Source organism: Setaria italica, chromosome IX (genome assembly GCF_000263155.2).
Source record: "Setaria italica strain Yugu1 chromosome IX, Setaria_italica_v2.0, whole genome shotgun sequence".
Lineage (NCBI taxonomy): Eukaryota > Viridiplantae > Streptophyta > Magnoliopsida > Poales > Poaceae > Setaria > Setaria italica.
The window spans coordinates 42,731,534-42,750,813 of NC_028458.1; the positions used below are offsets into that span (position 1 = coordinate 42,731,534).

The 19,280-nt window shown below is 44.8% G+C and overlaps 2 protein-coding genes across 5 annotated transcripts; both read right to left on the bottom strand.

The window, feature by feature from the left end:
• Positions 1-110: 110 nt before the first annotated feature.
• Positions 111-5,513, bottom strand: LOC101767581 (nuclear transcription factor Y subunit A-4). Of its 3 annotated transcripts, none has more exons than XM_004983988.4 (7): positions 5,281-5,513; positions 4,079-4,182; positions 3,835-3,988; positions 2,617-2,747; positions 2,466-2,534; positions 1,932-2,099; positions 111-743 (listed from the first exon to the last, which is right to left on the bottom strand). In XM_004983988.4, the coding sequence occupies exons 2-7, from the start codon at positions 4,127-4,129 to the stop codon at positions 375-377; spliced, it is 942 nt and encodes a 313-aa protein (XP_004984045.1). In that variant the 5' UTR covers positions 4,130-4,182; positions 5,281-5,513; the 3' UTR covers positions 111-374. The 3 variants fall into 3 exon arrangements, with proteins under 3 accessions (XP_004984045.1, XP_004984044.1, XP_004984046.1); XM_004983987.4 differs by having other exon boundaries at positions 4,079-4,179; positions 5,281-5,511; XM_004983989.4 differs by having other exon boundaries at positions 2,617-2,729; positions 4,079-4,179; positions 5,281-5,505.
• Positions 5,514-7,854: 2,341 nt separating this feature from the next.
• On the bottom strand, positions 7,855-13,863 carry LOC101768529. Of its 2 annotated transcripts, none has more exons than XM_004983991.3 (10): positions 13,695-13,863; positions 13,180-13,223; positions 12,512-12,635; positions 11,802-11,934; positions 10,803-11,335; positions 10,013-10,319; positions 9,579-9,840; positions 9,385-9,474; positions 8,466-8,909; positions 7,855-8,371 (listed from the first exon to the last, which is right to left on the bottom strand). In XM_004983991.3, exons 1-10 carry the CDS (start codon positions 13,726-13,728, stop codon positions 8,009-8,011), a joined length of 2,334 nt encoding a protein of 777 aa, XP_004984048.1. In that variant the 5' UTR covers positions 13,729-13,863; the 3' UTR covers positions 7,855-8,008. The 2 variants fall into 2 exon arrangements, with proteins under 2 accessions (XP_004984048.1, XP_004984047.1); XM_004983990.3 differs by having other exon boundaries at positions 9,579-9,843.
• Positions 13,864-19,280: the final 5,417 nt, after the last annotated feature.

A 19,280-nucleotide genomic window follows, 5' to 3' on the forward strand; every position in this document is an offset into this window, starting at 1 on the left:
TGCCAGCATAGTCAATTATGGACGTAGTTCCATGCATATAGCTGTTTTATGGCAAGCTATGGTCATGTTTGTACTGTGCCAAAATGCAAAGTATCAGCGGCAAGCAAAAATTGTGGCGATGCCAAAATCAAGGTGCTTCCAAACCAGGTTACATTACATGGGGATATTTCTCTATCCACAATATATAAACAAGTGGCGCTTCAGTAATTTAGTTGCAACAAATACAAATGAGTTGATCTGAGACAAGGTCTACTACATATGAAACTGAAAGCAGACTATTAGTAGACACTTCATAAGCCAAGGATGAATTGCCACGGGCACAACAGAGCGTGCCAGTGATGGTGCCACCACTGAAGCAATGGAGGCGGTTCACCTCATGACGGGGTGCGGTGGCGGACGCCATTGACAGCCATCTTTTCACTGCCGTTCTCTTTGCGGAAGTTCATGCTGGGGAGGAAATTAGGAGATGAGAAGCTGATGTGCTCTTGATGAGCCATCATGCCACCCCCATTTGAAACACTTGAGATCCCAGAGCTTGTCGAAGGCGAGTGAGATGTGCTGTTTTCAGGGCATAGATTCCTGCCGAAGGCCATTTTGCCCACCCCACCTGTTGGAGTGTGAAGTGAAGGCGGAGCCTTCTCCCGCTGCTGCTGCTCCTGGAGCTCCTTTTTGTTAAGGAAGCGACCTCCTGGTCCACGGACTCGCTTCATTGCATGACAATGTCGAGATTCATGAAGATATGGCTGGGAAGAGAAGAAAAATTTCCATGCTGATTGATATATGATATCCCAGGAAAATGTGCGAACTGCATAATAGGTAGCAAAACAGAGCTGGCCAAGAATAATCGTGTGCGGAAGAAACAAATGTGGCATAAGTAAGGTGAAAGAAAAAGTACATCTAGAAACCAATATAAAGAATATAAGTGATTACTGTATCCAGCTTAATTTCCATGACTGTAAAATGTTGACCGATGCTTTCAGAAACGAAGTACTATAACAAAGGTCCTAGTGTGATGGTTACTAGATTTATTTGGTTACATGAATGCATGAGCCATTAAAATGGTACTAACTGCCAAGTTGCTCACTAATAAAGTATATATGTGGCAATGCTAGTGTTTATCAAGGAAGCTCGTGGGGAGAATAATAAAAGGACACACACACAATTGTTCTGTAAAGGAATGTGAATATGTTGAAAATTCTATTAGTTCTTTTATTACCAAGGGAAAATAGTGGAGTAGAGAAAACATTTTAGAATGGTTGTTTATACCCAAAAAGAAGTGAGTAACTTGAATTGTGCTACAAAACCCTTGGGCATGACGGTTCCACATACACTATGAGTAGACTCAATAGGTTTGGTATGCCAAAGAAGGGCGCAATACTATTAATCGCACTGGACAGATTCTGATTGATAACAACTCCCTCCATCCCAAATTATAGGTCATTTTGGCTTTTATAGATCCATAGCTTGTGCTAAGTATCTGGACATAATGTATATCTAGGTGCAGAGCAAAATATATGAATCTAAAAAAGTCAAAACGATTTATAATTTGGGACAGAGGGAGTATATAATATCATGGAAAGTGTACTAACTAATTTAAAAGTGAAAGCAATGAGATTGCGTGGAATAGTAGATTGGATTGATAGAGGGATAGGTGTACATATATATAGGGGTGAGATCTATATATATAGGGGTGAGGAGATCTTGAGGTTTATAGAAACAGAACCAATCAAGATCTCCTCATATCCCTCTAACCAACCAGGGCAGGCCAGTGCTAGACGGCTGGGCTCAAGCCCAACACACACACACACACACACGGATACACAACATATATATCTGTCTAACAAAAAGTCTAGTGCATCCCAAAGTGTGCAAAATCATGAATCATACAAGAGAAATTGTATGGCGCAAATGTGAAATGCTTTAGGCTTTACCTTCCGACCTTTCACCAGTTTATTTTGAGCCTCCAATTTTGCACGCATTTGCCGCCTCCTGAGGATAGCATGGTATTGCTTTGCATTGACAAATATGGGCTCTTCTGCTGCAGGTTCAATAGGCAATGGTACCCTGGAGTTTGTTGCACCATTAATTTGAGGACGAACCTGCATGACAACATATAAGATTCCACATAGAAAATTCAAATGTTTGTGTTTTGCTTATAAATTATAAGGAAAAAGGGTTTCATATTCTCATGTGTTTTGTTATTAAATTGGGTAATACTTTTATCAAATCCTATTATTGGGTTACCCAAGCTATTTTTGCAGTAAAATCTAAAATCCAACTTTTTCGGACACTTTCCATTTTTCATTTGAAACCCAAAAGCATTTCTACACTATCCGCGGTGTTTAGGAAATAAAAAATAGCAAAGCACAAGCAAAACAGGTGGATCATTTTTGATATGCAAGTTTACTATATTTGTCAACGTGTGCACTGAGTGTACTGTACAACTATAAATCTAGAGAACTCACAATGGAATTTGAACTGTATCCTGTCAGGACCCCACCATAATATGGATCAGCTGTATAAGAAGCACAAGCCTGGAAAACAGATAGTGGGTAATTGGAACATAAATTCAAAGAATAGCAGAAGTACTGAAGAACTAATGGTCGATTATCTTACAAAAGGCTGGCTGTAGTCAAACTTTGGAGGGGAAAAATCAGCTTCTGGGTTGCCAAAGGACAATACAGATTTCACCATGCCCTGGTCCCGCTTTCCACAACTATCATTGTTTTCTGAGGGGGAGAACAAACCTGTTATACAATAAGTGATGCAGTAGAGCTCCACGGACAGTCTTGCTATCCATTTGTAGCGATACAAATTAATAAATGATTTTTCATAACTCAAATAATCGATTTTAGCACTATCGACAATCACCAAATTTTATCCTGATAGCTGAATAATACTTAAGCTTCTTAGACTGAGATAAAGGCAAATTTCTTTTAGGAACATCAGAAGCTAGAATACAATAATTGATCAGAGCGCATGATAAGTCCTTGGTTTGGTGCATTGTGCACATAGTACATTTGGCTTTGAAGTATTGTTGGGATGGCATTGAGATCACATCTAGTTGAAGTATTGTTGGGATGCCATTGAGCTTACATGTAATCTCGGATCAAGATAAGGGAAAGGAACAAGGTACCAACACAACCAAATACATTTCCTGGGGATTCAGGCTAGAGTGGACCTTCCAGACTCTTACCACTCAGCTTCACCAAGTCACAAGTAACCAATTATTGCAAGTACAACAAAGAATTTAGTTAATATTTTTAAGAGTTGTAAACTATCCAACCAAGGTGAAGTGCAGAACCAAAAATCCAGGAACATTAATAGATCAAATAAGGCCACATAAGTTAAAAAAAAGAATGTATTTCATGCAGCATGCCTAGAATGATCTAACAGCAAGCAGAAGATTCTGATAAAAAGATTAATAAATTGGAGAGAGAAAAAGACAATTGCAGTATCTACTAATTTGACAGTAGAAAACTAATTTCAATGTGGAATACTATGGCAGTGTCACAATGGGAACCAATGTTGTGCACATTTTTAGAAGAATGACCAAGAGGCAAGATTGCAACACAATGCATGATTGTAACATATTCTTAAAGCTTAAAACTCAAAGCTACCGAAAATAATCAGAATTTGAATCCAATCTGGTTTGAGGACAACTTTAATGTTTTATATGTATACAACGCACCATTATACTACAACAGCCATATTTGTAATAATCTGCAAACCTAGGGATCACATCTCAAATATGTTCTTTAAAAATCTCAAATTAGTTATAAAAATAAAAAAATAGGTTCATAGAGATGTATGACGTTTATGGAAATGCTTTACCGGATTGTGTTGGTGTGTGTTGTCCATTGAGGCTGCCGTCACTCACTGCAGATAAGTCTTGGCGAGACTGCTCAGATTTTGTTGATGAAGAATCTCTGTCAGAGTTGCTACAATTTAACTGCTTCATTGAATAACCATTCCCAGACAGGAAATCCTAATTCACAAAAAATGGATTGTTAATATCCACTATTGTATATCCTGTAATTCAGGATACAATACAGTACTAAACCAAACTGCTACTTACATAGTTGGGCATGGTATGGAACGGATCACCATCCATTTCTCGCAGAAGCATTTTTGCTATCAGATGGCATCACTCAAGCTCCAGAAGCATTTTGCTTCTTCCTGCTTTGGATAATAGAAAACATATTGAGAATAAATCACCGACACAATAATAGATTCAGCTGAACTGACACCTATACACACAACAGTGGTAAAATTTTGGAAGCTTGAGTTCGGTTACTAATTCTGTACCTACATGATTAATAGTTGAAAATGACAGAAAAAATAAATAAAAGGAACATTGTGAGACATCAATCATCTCCTTAGCAATTTTTTTTTTAAATTTACCACCTTTGTAATGATTTAGTTTAATGGAAAATCTGCAAGCTAATCAAGAAGAAGAGAAACAGTGCTGCAGTGTCCAGAGTAGAACACAACTTATCACCTCAAGTTTACCAAGAATTTGCTATTGATAGTTCAAGATACTCACTAATTATATTGTTTAGAATTTATTAATTCAAAGTGATATCTAATATGTACTATCTTCCCAACATAAGATTCTGTTTAATCATCAATGTTTTGGAGACCTATCATTAACCAGTGAATAACAAGTGAAATCCCACAGTAATCTGAGATAATACTCAAAGCAGAACACATTTGTTACAAATCACGTAAACGGTAAACCTATGCTGCTAAAGCAATTTCTATTCCACCATCCTTTCACAATCTTTTTTTAAAAAAGAAAAATTTCGTTTCCGTTTCTCCGATAGCAACAAAAAGCAACTACATCTGAAAAATCACTCAAGACCAGTACAGCCCACCTAAATTCAGCTTAAAATTCTTGCAAAAATAGCTTCAAAGAGCACTAAATCAGCGAAAGCGAAGGCGAGATTTCCAACCATATTCTGACACCCCGGAAGACTCATGTTATTGGTTCATTACCGAACCGAGAAAGAGTGGACCGAAAGGACGTGTTCCCCCAACAAATAATTCACAGATAGTTTCCAAAGATCCAGCTGCGAGAGCAAACGAGTAGATCGAGGGGGGGAGCAAGAATTAACAGGAACCACATCGACACAAAAACTGCAGAGCGATTGAACAAGAACAAGGCACCGGATAATCAGGAAGCTTGACTGCCGGGACCAACGCAATCCACTATAGGAAAGATTCACCGGCTAGAAACAGCAAATTTGAGGTGACTAAGAGGAAGCAGAAGCGAAGTACCTCTCCGTCCTCGCGTCAATCGAGCCCCCTTCTTTCTCTCTCCTCTCCCTCTCCCTCTCCCTCTCCCCGAAAGATTAAATGACGAGGTCCCTAACGCGCATCCAAATTTGCATTCCTTGTATATATTGTCTGCTAGGTTCTTCTCTTTCTTTTCTGATTTGGGGTTAAACAAATATGATCTGGCACACTCTCATCACTATCATACATCGTCCACCAGAGAAACTGTTAGGCGTACACAGCATATGAGCAATTTATGGTCCACTTTCTTTTGCCTAAAAATGTGTTGCATTTGCTTAGATCGTTCGGTTCACTAGTATATTACTCCGAGGACCGAGCTAGGTTTATTGTTTAGATCTAATAACTTATACCAAAATCTATAGTGTTGCTGACATTATCATGGTCATTAAAAGAATAACTGGCTGTGGTTATGTCACCTTTTATCATGAGTGAATATCCATGTAGCTTAAACAGTATCAGTGTTGTTAATTCGAACGAAGGTGGTTTGATGCTCATTGCCTCACCATTTTAACTGATCCTAACCTAGGAATGGGTTCTGCTTTATTGGTAGTTCAACTATGTGGACTAAAACAATGGCACATCTGCTTTTTCTAATTAAATGTCTTGATCATGTTTAAGAGAATTTGTTGAAAATTGTTTTGCTCAATTCTTTTAGAAAACTTATTGTAAAATATTAAATAATTAAACTATCTAAATTACATGAGCGCATGTAGTTCTATAATAACTAAATAGTGACAGTGCAATAAATGTTTGAGAATTGGGTATTAACTTATGGATTCAAACCAATGTGCAGCAGTTTTTGCAGTGAACATGATATTTTTGAAAGAACGCTAGTCCCAGTAATATACCTTCAAATTTGACGCATTCGATCGAATCTATGGTGACTACAACTTTTCGAACTACTGAACGACAATGTGCGCCTATTTTATTATAAAGGTTATATAATGACATTTCAACCGCTACACATTATATTGATCAAACCATAAAGATGGCATGTTGTGCTAAAAGAAGAGGTTGCTATGCATGGAAGTTCTCGTCGAGCCACATCCTCTCCTATCACTGAGCATCAATATATGTAACTCGTAGTTTTTACTTTGAGGTAGGAAAGTGAGGTGCAGCTGAGATTTTTGTGCTCTGTATCGTTGGAGGGCAAAACTGGGATCAAATATATTATTGTCGTTAAGCAAAGGCACAAACGTGGGCAGGTTGGGGGTCATTATCGGAAGCGACACAAGGAAATTTGTTAAGGCGCCACACGTAATGGTAGGGCCGATAACTACTCGTAGACCCATGCTATGGTGGGTGCACTGGACTGGCCCCAACTATAAGAAAGCACTTAAAATCCTTAAAAAGATGCACGATGAAGAAAATCCTTAAAAAGATGCATGAAAAGAATGTTAAAATGAAACCTAGTGAGTTTTATAGTTTTATTGGTGTCGAAAATACGATAATTTATATTAGAAATAGATGCGCATAATATAGAGGAAAATTGAAGAAATTTGAAAATAGCATGCTAACTTCCTTTTTCCCTTAGGAAAAATTCGAAATGTTAATCGGAGTATAAGAGAAAAGGAGGGACGAGCCTTGTTATTCAAATCAAATGCTCTAGAAAGTAATTCTCCAAGTGGTAGTCTCGCTCAATTTTTATACGCAACTAATATATTCCTATTTAATACTTTTTTATTAAACAAAAAATCCTAGAGAACGAGGAACTCTAAATTCTCTTGCACCTTTTGGTCCCTCGTGGATCTGGATGGAGTAAAAAGAAAAGTATAATTCACCTCAGGTTAGTCATGTATCAAGGCTCAAGTATACTCATGTTAACTTAACATTATTTCAAACAAGAAATTGCTCCGAAACTTGTGCATGCCCTTCCTCGAGCGATTCTGACGATACGAGGTCTCATGGTCTGTCTGCGTTGGCCAGGTTGTGTGAGATCTATATGGGCAACCACACAAAAGGAGACAGCAATGAGGGGGGAAAAAGATGCAAAGCGCCAGCATGTCCCGCCTCCTTCTCTAACATCCTTTGTTTAATAACAATATGGATAAGATCAAACGCCTTTGTTGCATGTGCAAAGGGTATTGTTTTTTCCTTGAAAGGTTTTGAGGATGGTATCTTGTCACATGCCTTTTCAACTGTCGAACTTCAATCCACTCATCGTGTCAACATCCAATTGGTATCTAGTAAATGTTATCTAGTGGAGTCATTCAGGTTCGAACTTTAACTATTTGATCCACTCAAGTGATCAAATCGTTTATAATCACGTTCTTTCCAAACCCAATTACCCAAATCATCCCCCTTCTCTAACATACGCATCACGAATCTATTTTGGCTGCACATCGCAATTTACCAGACCGGGTTGCAGAGTAGATCTTGTTTATAATACGGTTTGTAGATCAATGTTGCAGTTTATCACTTTGCCAGGTGTTCGTTTCTTCTTTACCTTCTGTCAACTACCCACAATCAATTACGAATTCAAAATTTTGGAATAAGAACCTGAACCAACAAGTGTTCCAAAAAGAAGCTCGAGACATTTGTGAATCACCGAGGCACTGTAAAAAAAAATGGGTTTCCTTTTTATAATTAAACCAAAAAACCTGGCATCCATCAGGTTATCCAGCATATTACAGCATGGCACTTCAATCAGGTTTCTTTGAATACGGAACCGAAATTTCACTTGTCGAACCAGGGAAGCATGTCAGAATCTTCAAAAGGATTGCGGCGCCCAGCCGAGATGGCCAAGCTGGTTCTGCTGAAATGCTCCAACTTGACTGCCAGGCCCCATGGCTGCCATGTCAAGGCCCAGATTTCCTGGGGCTCCTGGCTGATGTACCATGGCCTGTGGGTTCTGCACCATGGTCACCGATGTTGGGTGCAGTGCATGCGGAAAGCCCGGGTACTGCAACTGAGCAGGATGGGGAGGAGCTGGACTGAAAGAAGGGTGACCATTGTGGGGTGGCAGGTATGCTGCATGGGGGGAAACTGGCTGTCCCACTATATTGTAGAACTGCGCAGGTGGCATATTGAGAATCTCTCTCTGACCCTGAACCCATAGATCTGCTGCTTCAGCCTGACAAGCATGGGAAAGAAAAATGTTAGTCAACACAGCAGGAACAAAAAAGCCTAAAGAAATAGTTAACGGTCCAGAAAAGATTCCTTGCTACCTGTGGATTGGGTGCATAGAGATTGTTGTCCTTGTATTTATTCATATTGGCATCCTCAATAGCACCTGTGCTGCTAATTACACCGTTACTGACAGGGTAACTGTTATGACTTGCATAGCCACCATATCCAGCAGGGGTTCCTTGAAACACTGGCTTATACTGATGGGACGACCCATATTTCATGCCATTCGCTGCTAGTTGTGGGGCTCCATTTGGCATCACCAGATAGCTACTGGCGTGTGGCAACTGAGGAAATGCAGGATTGCTTGAATAGTTCGGGACAACCATTGGAGACCCATACTGTGCTGAGTAAACATTGCGATATGGCAAGAAGTTTGGATACTGTGGCACTGGAAATTGTTGAGGATACATCTGGGGCACCGGTTGTTGAGCTGCTCCAGATGCAGGTAACTGATGGGCATTTGCAGGATGTAAGCCCATGGCCTGTCAACAAAATCTCACATAAGCCTGGGACAATGAATATGCACTAACAAAAAAACCTAGATACTATCATGATAGTTGCATGAGAATGTTAAGCCAACAGCCATGATGAATCCAACCTCTGAAAAGACATACTGGCCTGGAGTTCAAAAGTTCTAGGCAGGTTCTCAAATAACTATTCAAAACTAGATGCCATACAATCCATAAAACTGTTCATAACTATGTTTCATACAATACAAAATCCATTAATGACCAGCAAATATAAGCCTACAAGAGGAAGATACTCAATAGGTGACTGTATAAATGGAAGAGAAATGGTACCAAAATACAACCAAACAAAAACAAGTGGAGATATATAGCTTCCAGGATTGAAACATTCGCAAACAGATGGTTCAGAAAAATTTCTGTTTCTAAATATGAATCCGAGCAGCATATAACAGACACCAAGTGTATCAGCAGACAAGTGTGTCTATGTTACCTCAGATGTATAAGCTGTACTTTGTGCTGTTTGACCATCAACAAATTTTGTGATAAATGGCATCACATATCTAGAATCTGGCTCGTATGACTGGTACATCATGAAGGTGAAAGTGTCAGTTTAACATCGAAATTCAAAGGAATAGTACAGAGAAAGTAAAATGGAACATTGTCATCCGATTTAAAGCGAGTCACCTTAAAGTTCTGTATAGCTGGATTGTCCTGATGTTGGAACTGAGGCTGAGAATATGTGACCTTGCTTGTAATCATCTCATTTGTCCCGTACTCACCAACAACCCCAGGACTGGGAGCCTCCACACTCTCGGTCAATGATTGCTGATGTTCAGAAACTGAAATGATTGACTCTGGCTGTGGCAGTGGGCTGCAAGAACCAAGATGATCCATCTTGTCATTAGGAGCCACATCAGTGGATGTGATGGAGTTCAATGCTGTCTGACTGCTGGCAACAAACAAAAGCAAGTCCAATTCAATTTATTGATATAATAAGTTTAGAAAACAAAACAAGAAACTCAAGATAGAATCACCAAATGGAAACACTGGAGCGGCTACAGTCACCAGCTTGATCATGAAAAGGGAGCAAGATCCAAAACATTATGCTGCAGAATCACCTTGGAGAAGGATGATCATTCAAGTCTTCTGTAGTCACAACAGTATGGGATGCTGTTACCGATGCCTTTGGGTCAATTTCTGGTTCAAAAGTACCGAAGATGAGATGTGTTCTTTCAGAGTCTGGTACCCTGATGTGCTCAGGTATGATAACATGTTCATCTTGAGATGCATTAGCTTGTGAAAGCTTCTTAGATAAGCCAGCCAAATCTGCCTGGTTACAATCAACACTGGGAGGCACAACACTAACTTCATGATTGACACAGCTGGGGCTTATTGATTTGGGCTTCCACTCCAGATGTGGGCTAACTGCATACAAGTGAGAAGTACTTTTAAATTTCAATATGCTAGACAAAAGGGCTACCAAAGATGAAAAAGAGCACAGCCTTTTCTCCCAGGGAGTGCAGATAATAATTTCAACTTAGTTCAATGATGACAGTTTACTTGTTAGCACAAAATTTTTCATTTGAAAGCTGGTAAAATGCCCAGCAAAACTACTGTATATCCTTTTCAGATATTGTAATCAGTTTCTAATCAACTTAGAACGATGTGGTACGAATGTACAAAAAGAGAAACTATAGGTCTAATGCAATGGGGAGCCGATTACGCACTTGTAAACTAAGTTAATGCTTTTTCTTATAAAAAAGCATTTTATCTTCTCTATGGCAGTATAAAACTTGCATGCATAATGTCTTAGGGAAAGTATGAGTAATAAGAGGTGAGATGCTAACCATAAGAAGCTACTTATTTATCAACAATCCTAACAAATCAAATTCCCACGGAAGTGCTAACCTTTCGTGTGACTAACATGGTGGGATGCCCTACCGCTCAACGGTACAGGCAAATTAAGACGGCCATTTCTCAAAGAGGCGCCAGGGAGTCCAGATTGGTGTTCATTCTGAGGATTATCCTTTTGTGCCGATGTCACTTTGGCTAAGCTGTTAGAAGTAGATGTGTTTGTTGCTGGACTGTCAGAAGGCCGTTGCCTAGCACCAACTACTCCAACTTCACGCTTTATGGCTCCAAAAGTTCCAGCTGATTTTGAACCAGGTGAGGGTACATGGATTGGATCTGATGAGGAACAGCAAAGTTCCCCACCAAAATTATTTTTCCCGGATGGCGGAGTGGCCACTCTGTTCTGGCTGCCCTTTCCTGAAACTGCATGAGAACCAACCACTGTTGCTTGCATCCCTTCTGATTGTTCCAACTTCCGGACACTAGAGGCTTGGGCAGCACTTTTGATACCTTTGTCAGCTTGAGCTGCTCCATGACCATTAACATTGGGAGTAACCAAATGGTGTTGTGCAGCTAGCTTTTCAGTTGAGCTTCAGAAACAGGACAATGACATATATGAACAGATGTGATACTGGTGAAAACGATGCAGCAAATTTCAGTGTAGATAAAAGAAATAAAGCAGCTATAGATCAGAAAGCAGAGAAGCCAATAATACTACAAAACATTTATCTGAACTAACACTAACGGAGAATAGAAATATGTTGTTAGACCTACTAAAACATGAGTAAAGGAGGCAAGCAATTTCAGAAGAAAAAAAAAAGGGTCACATCAGCCGTGTAAAACCCACAAATCAGTCAAATAACATCAAGATGAAAGAAAACACTGCATTAGAGACCACCTACAGCTACATCACCAGTTTGCGTTATGTTACTGCAGCTGCAAGTTCCAATTATCTGATTATCTTCAGATGATACAAATATTTTCTATTTGTGTGTACCACTCCAGTTCCATTTACATAAAAAACAGAATACAAAGGGATTGATTGGCATACTCTACCTTTTATCTCCAACATTTGAAACAGTATGTTCATTGCTAGGATCCCTGTTATGAGATGCTTCTGGCAAAGTCTCAACAGCCTCTTTCTGTTTACTTCTGTTGTCCTTGACAATACGAAATTCCTGTGTGAATCCTGAAAATATCAGATGTTCAAAAGGTTAGAAGTAATATATTATGCTGAAATGCTAGATAGCAAATAATAATCATAATAATTTTCTATTTCACTGACTTAATAAAGCATATAGGCACTACCTACTAATCTATAAAATAAGAATGAAAGATGTAATGTTGCCTCAGAATATGTATCCATAACCATTATAAAAGCTATCAAATGTTACATAGGAGCGCCAAGAAACAACAGAATGCAAGAGCAAGAGCTTCCACATATCATAATGGTTAATCTAGGCAAATAGTGTTATGTCATGTAAAACATGTCTAAGTGTAACAGCAGTTTCCATTCAGCACATGTATCAACATATGGTTGGTAGCTTGAAAATAACTCATAAGAAAAAAATTTTAAAAAAAAGATTGCAAATACAATTAACTTCCTCTCCTAAGATGAAATGTACTGACTACAGATCAGTTTTTACCCCTAACAAGTCACCATGCACACCATGACACCACATGCCCATGTAAGCAGGTATCCTCAAAGTTTTAAGTTTTTTTTCCCTAATAAGTTACTATTCAGGTACAGTCAAGTGGTTACGTACCATGCTGACTTTGAGAGTAGCCTCCTCTGCTAATGTTTCTATTGAAAACTCTTCCAGGTCTTGCCAACTCTGATTGCCTTTCTTTTTGCATCCTGAAAGAATTCACACCTTGCTGACTTGTGTTCTGCAACGGCAGAACAAACAAAGCATGAGAACAGATATGGTATCTACAGACAGTAGCTACAACACATATTGATGATATTTGACTAAAAGAACTCCTGAATATGCAATAACAATAATAAAACAGCAGCAATTGGAATAACAATATGCTTCTCTAAAAATATTGTACATGTGTATTTATTAGAAAATGTCATCAACCAGGCAACCAAATGCATCTTGAACATGAAATCCACTACATATAATCAATGATAAAAGTAACAAAAAATATTTAGCGCAACAGAATTCAAAAGAAGACATGCTTTTCTGTTGGTCAATTTACACCACGTGGTCTTTGAGAATCAACATCCAACTTTAGGAAATTTATGAAGCGCTTACAATTTTATTACAGAAATGGAGAAATAAAACAGCAGCATTTAGTCAGAAACAATAAAACTATATGTGAATGCTGCATAGGAGAACAAGTCTGAGCAAGAAATAAAACACATAATCATTCAGGTCTCCATCAACTGTGCAGATAATAACTCAATTAAGAAGTATAAGAACCATACCTCTTTATTGCTGTCATGTCGCTTTGTGCCATTGCGAAAAGAATCTGCACAGAGCATGAACCCATAGTTAGAACTTGTGCAGTTCCAGAAATTGAATATGCTCGCAGTTGTGATATCCACCAAAAAAAGAACTAAAGGTAAAGGCTCAACATTGCACAGAGTTGATATCTAGACCTAGCATTCACCAATAGCACCAAGCTCTTCAATTCACTTTAAAACTTCCCACCTCCAGTGGCCCGCATAGCACAGGGCGTAAACAGGGAGGTGCAGTTTGTACCGAAGATCATCGCAAAATAAGTGTTAACGGTAGCAATTGCTACGTTAGGTTAATAGAAACCTTAATGCGTGAACCCACACGCGGATAGGGTCGGGGTGGGCGAATACCACCTAGATCAATATCGCGCTAGGGACAAGGAGAACTGAATCGAAGTAACCGAACGGACGATTAGGGCTCGATCGCTCATGGTAGGGGAGAACAAATAGGAGCGCGCAATCCGAAGGAGGCCAGGGCTCACCACTAATCCCGGAGTGGCCTCCTCTCGACGCCATTACAGGAGACGAGAGGAGGAGGAGGACGGCGGCGGGCGGGCGGGCGGGCGGGTGGCAAACTCGAGGCCGGCTGCGTGGTCCGGTGTTCGGCGACGCAGGCGCGGGCGCGGGCAGATGGGGCGGCGCGAGGAGGGTTCGGCGGCGCGGCGGGGGCGAGGAGGGGTTTCCCCTTGGATGACGATGGCGATGGTGTGCGAGGTCGAGACTTTTGAGGGAAAGACAACAGAAAGAGGTGTAGTGGGCCGAGACTATGCTTGATGGGCCGCGGACACAGACGTCTCTACTAGGCCTAATGCGCAATTGGGCCACAAAAGACTCGGTGTTTATTTGCAGCGAGTGCTGCTTCATTCTTTCCCAATTACTATTTTGCCCTCGGTCAAAACTATACTACTCTCTCCCGAAAAAGAAGGGAAACATAGTACCTCTATCCTATAGAAAAAAGAACATAGTACATGGATTCTCTCTGCCTCTGGCTTAATCACGTGGCAGTCGTTAACATCGATTTTAGCTAACTGATTGTATACTCAGTTAACTAATTTCAAAATTAATTAAACGCGGAGAGGACAGTTACACTGATTAAACAAAAGGCACGGCTACAAAAGTCTCTGAGATTCTACTCGCCCAAATAGCCTAGTACGGCGCTCACGAATAGCAAAATCCTAGGTTAATATGGACCAATTGGCCAGTCGAATCACGTGATGGTCATTAACTCAGAGGTTAGTACTTGATAGTTTACTAATCCGTCATTAACTCTTCATGACTTGGATGTGTAGCACAGCTAACACTGATCGTCGATTACAAGATTTCACAGCTAGCCAATTGAGTCTTGGATCGCGTCTTCGTTGCCGTCCTACCCTTCCCCACCCTGGCTGCAACCCTACTCGCTCAAATGGCCAAATCTCATTCCCATGCTCATGAACACTTGAACGGTACGATGAAATCGATAGATGATCGATGCTGCATGCGTACGCATATGGAGCTCCATCGTCACCATAGCTATGCACGCATGGCTGGCTAGGTCACCATCCGCTTCCTCGTCGTCGGCATCGTCGTGTTCTTCGTGGCGCACCCATTCGCGGCGCGCTTGTTCACCGCCGGCAACAAGACGGCCGCCGCCGTGGGTGAGTGCATTTGTTCTTCGTCCTTTTTTCTGTTCCTAAAAAAAGGAAAAAGAAGAAGGTTGAATGCTCATCACTGATCAGCTGCTGTTGTTAGATCTGGCGCGGCATGCAATCGTACAGGCGCCGGCCAGTCCACCGAGGAGGAGCGGCCGGAACACCCACAGGCACGACGGCGACGGTACGTGTATAAATGTACGTATGCTAATTCATTCCAGTAATCCGCAAGTACTAATCGTGATTAATCTGGATCACTCAAATCAGGAGCAAGACCGCTGTGCGACGTGACGACCGATCCGCAGCACCAGATTTATTTGCCGGCTGGTCGGCGACGTGCGCGCCGTCGGCGCCACCAACACGGTGCTCTACCTTGCTCCGGCGGGCCAGAAGCAGCAGGCCAACGCGACGACGACGTGGCGCATCAAGGCCCAGAGCGGCCGGTACATCCGCGACAGCGAGCGGGTGACCTTCGAAGCCCGCGTCGTGTACCCGGCCGTGGTGTTCACGGTGAGCCGGCACCTCCGCAACCTGCGGCACAGCTTCGCCGACGTGCTGGTGCCGCTCTTCGCCACCGCGCGCGCGTTCGATTGCCAGGTGCAGCTGGTCGTCACCACCGTCGGCGGGCACGGTGGTTCGTCGCCAGGTTCGCGCCCGTGCTGGAGGCGTTGTCCGCGCACGACGTCGTTGACTTCGACTCGGACACGGAGGTGCGCTGCTACCCGTGGGCCATCGTCGGCCTCCGCGGCCGCGGCGACCTCGCCGTTGACAGAACTCCGAATATACGTACACGAACACGAAGTGGCCAATGAGAATTGGTGCTGCAAGCGGCAGCGTTCTGGTGTTCTCTATTTCTATATAAAGAAGATACATGCAGCTCTACATGGTTACTAAATCACGGCACGCTCGTGATCGGCTCCTGCCATCCCAGCACCCTGGGCCGTGCCGTGAAGGACGCGCGACAGCGCGGCGTACGCGAGCAAAAGACAGGCGATCGCGCACTAATCTACTTCCTAGAAAATAGAAGATGCTATCCTGGGCTTACTATAACAATCTCCTCCTAAGCCCTGGAGTACAATTACACAAGATTTTTCATGCCGATTCCACCCCGAAGCTCCTGGAACCGGCTACGACCGAGCGCCTTCGTGAGGATGTCGCCCAGCTGTAGTTCAGTGCCGACGAACTCGACGTCGATCAGCTTCCTGTCGCAGCATTCCCGGATGAAGTGGAACTTCACGTCTATATGCTTACTCCGGTCATGATGCACAGGGTTTTTCATCAAAGCGATGGCGGACTTGTTGTCCACCTTGAGCCTAGGTGCGAGGGTCGCTCCTCCGACGAGCTCAGCCAGTAACCGCGCCAGCCAGGCTGCCTCGCACGCAGCCGCAGCGGCTGCGATGTACTCTGCTTCGCAAGAAGACAGAGCAACCACCTTCTGTTTCGCCGATTGCCAGGCAACCGGCCCTCCCGCTAGGAAGAAGATGAGGCCGCTGGTGCTCTTCCGGTCATTGACATCACCGGCTAAGTCGCTGTCGGAGTAGCCCAGCAGCTTTGGAGTGCCTCCGTCCTTCTTTCCCGGGTGGTAGTGCAAGCCCCAGTGCAGCGTCCCCGCCACATAACGAAGGACTCGCTTGACTGCAGCGAGGTGCTCTTGACGTGGTGCCTCCATGAACCGGCTAAGGTACCCCACCGGATACGCCAAGTCCGGCCTAGAGTTGCACAGGTACCTGAGGCTGCCGATAAGACTGCGGTACTCCGTGGCATCCACGCTCGGCGTCGTCCCTTCTTTGAGCAATTTCAACTTCGGCTCCATGGGTGTGGCGCTGGTATTGCAGCCTCCCAGTCCCGCCTTCTCAAGGATCTTGCCGGCGTAGGCAGACTGACGAAGCGTGATCCCGGCTGCTCCCTGTGTCACCTCCAGGCCGAGGTAATATGAGAGAAGCCCGAGATCACTCATGCGGAAGGTGCTCATCATCTGGGCCTTGAACTTGTTCACAGCCCCTGCGTCGCCACCGGTGATGATTAAATCATCAACGTAGACGCCCACGATCAGGCGCCCTGCGCCCTTCCCGCGAGTGTACATCCCGTGCTCGTCGATGCAGCGAGTGAAGCCGAGCCTGATCAGCGAAGCATCAAGCTTCTGATTCCAGGCTCGTGGAGCCTGGCGGAGCCCGTACAGCGCCTTGTGAAGGCGAAGCACCTTGTGCTTGTTCTTGCCATCGATGAAGCCGGGGGGCTGTTGGACATAGACCTCCTCCTGGAGCTCCCCGTTCAGGAACGCCGATTTGACGTCCATGTGGTGGACGCCCCAGCCGTAGTGCGCTGCAATGGCGAGGAGCAGGCGCACTGATTCCTGCCGCGCGACGGGGGCGAAGGCCTCTTCATAGTCGATGCCGGGCCGTTGCACGTACCCCTTCGCGACGAGACGAGCCTTGTACTTGACAATGGCCCCATTCTCGTCCCGCTTCACCTTATACACCCATTTGAGGCCGATGGCGTGGTGGCCGCGCGGGAGCTCGGCAAGCACCCAAGTGTCGTTGTCGCGGATCGACTTGAGCTCCTCCTCCATTGCGGCGTTCCAGTTCGGATCACCATCGGCGTCCTTGAAGGACTTGGGTTCCTCCACACTGACATTGTGCAGCTCAGCATCCTCAATGATGCGTTGAGCCAGTCCGGGCACAGTATTCGTGCCAAGGACGTTCTCAAGCGTTCTGTACCGGTGCTCCAGATCCTTGTCGTCATCTGCGTCGAGGTTGTGGTCAGTGGTGAGCGGTGTCACAAACTCGACCTGCACCCCCGTGGGGATGCTGGGAGTTGCTGGTGACGATGACACCGGCTGTGCCTCCGGCGTGGGCGGAGATCCTGGAGTAGGCGGAGGTGAAGCAGCTGTCCTCGCGGTTGATGCCGCTGAGGGCTCCCGCCTGAGCTCGTACTCATACTCGACGGTGAACGGTTCCTGGTCGCCACTTGATGACGCCTCGGTCCACTCCCAGCGCGCGCCTTCATCGAAGACGGCGTCGCGTGAGACGTGGACACGATCAGTGGTGGGGTCGAGGAAGCGGTACGCCTTCGATCCACTCTCGTACCCGATGAAGACAACCTTCTGGCCCCGGTCATCGAGCTTGCTGGGATGTGGACGGAGGTGCTTGATGTAGGCGATGCACCCGAACACTTTGAGGAAGTGCACGGGTGGCTTCTTGCCGTACCACGCCTGGTACGGGGTCAGGCCATCGAGCGCGCTCGTCGGTGCTCGGTTGAGCAGGAACACGGCGGTGTGAACCGCCTCCCCCCAGAAGCGGCCAGGCATGCCGCGGGCGCGCAGGATGCTCCTGGCCGTGCCCACGATCATTTGGTTCCGGCGCTCGACGACGCCGTTTTGTTGAGGTGAGTACGGTGCCGAGTGATGTCGCTGGATGCCTTCACCTGCACAGTATTCACCAAATTCCACTGAGGTGAACTCACCACCATTATCGGTGCGAAGCACCTTCAGCTTCTTTCCACATTCACGCTCGACGCGTGCCTGGAAAGCGATGATCGCCGCCGGTGCGTCTGCCTTGGAGCGCAGGAGGGTGAGCCACATGAAGCGACTCATGTCATCCACCAGCAGCAGGAAGTAGAGGTTGCCAGCTGGAGTTGGTGGCGAGATGGGGCCGCACAAGTCTCCATGTACGAGCTCAAGCTCCTCCTGAGCTCGGTACTTGGCTGCCCGGGGGAACGGCGTGCGCTTCTGCTTCGCCAGAATGCAGTCCTCGCAGATTTGATCCACGTGATCAATCACGGGCAGCCCACGCACCATGTCGCCGCGCCCAAGCTTGCGGAGCGCCTGGAAATTGAGGTGGCCGTAGCGCTCGTGCCAGCGCCATGCCACATCTCCGACACGCGCAGTGAGACACACCGGCGCAGCAATCTTCATGTCGAGGAGGTAAAGCCGGCTTGGGGACCGGTGTACCTTCGCCAGCAGTTGACGCTGCTGGTCGTAGAGGCGCAGTACGCCCCCCTCGATGTTGACCTTGAAGCCGTCCTCGTCCATTTGGCCGAGGCTAATGATGCTGGTGGTGAGGCGAGGAATGTAGTAGACGCCGTCTAGCAGACGATGCTCGCCGGTCTTGCAGACGAACAACACCGTCCCCTTGCCTTGGATCTCAACCACCGAGCCGTCCCCGAACCTGACGGTCCCCGTGACGCCTGCATCCAGCTCGGCGAAAATGGAGCGTGTACCCGTCATATGGTTCGTCGCCCCGGTATCCAACACCCAGCGACGAGAGACCACACTCTCCTCCTCTTGGCTGAGGTGGAGGTGCACCTTTGGTTCATCGAGGTGGAGCGGCGACCTAACATGAGAACACGTTATGGCCGGCGTTTTTACCTCAATGTCAGCGGCGATGTACATGAGCGCGTGCTCATCTTCCTCAGCCTGCGCGACGTGCGCCGCGCCTT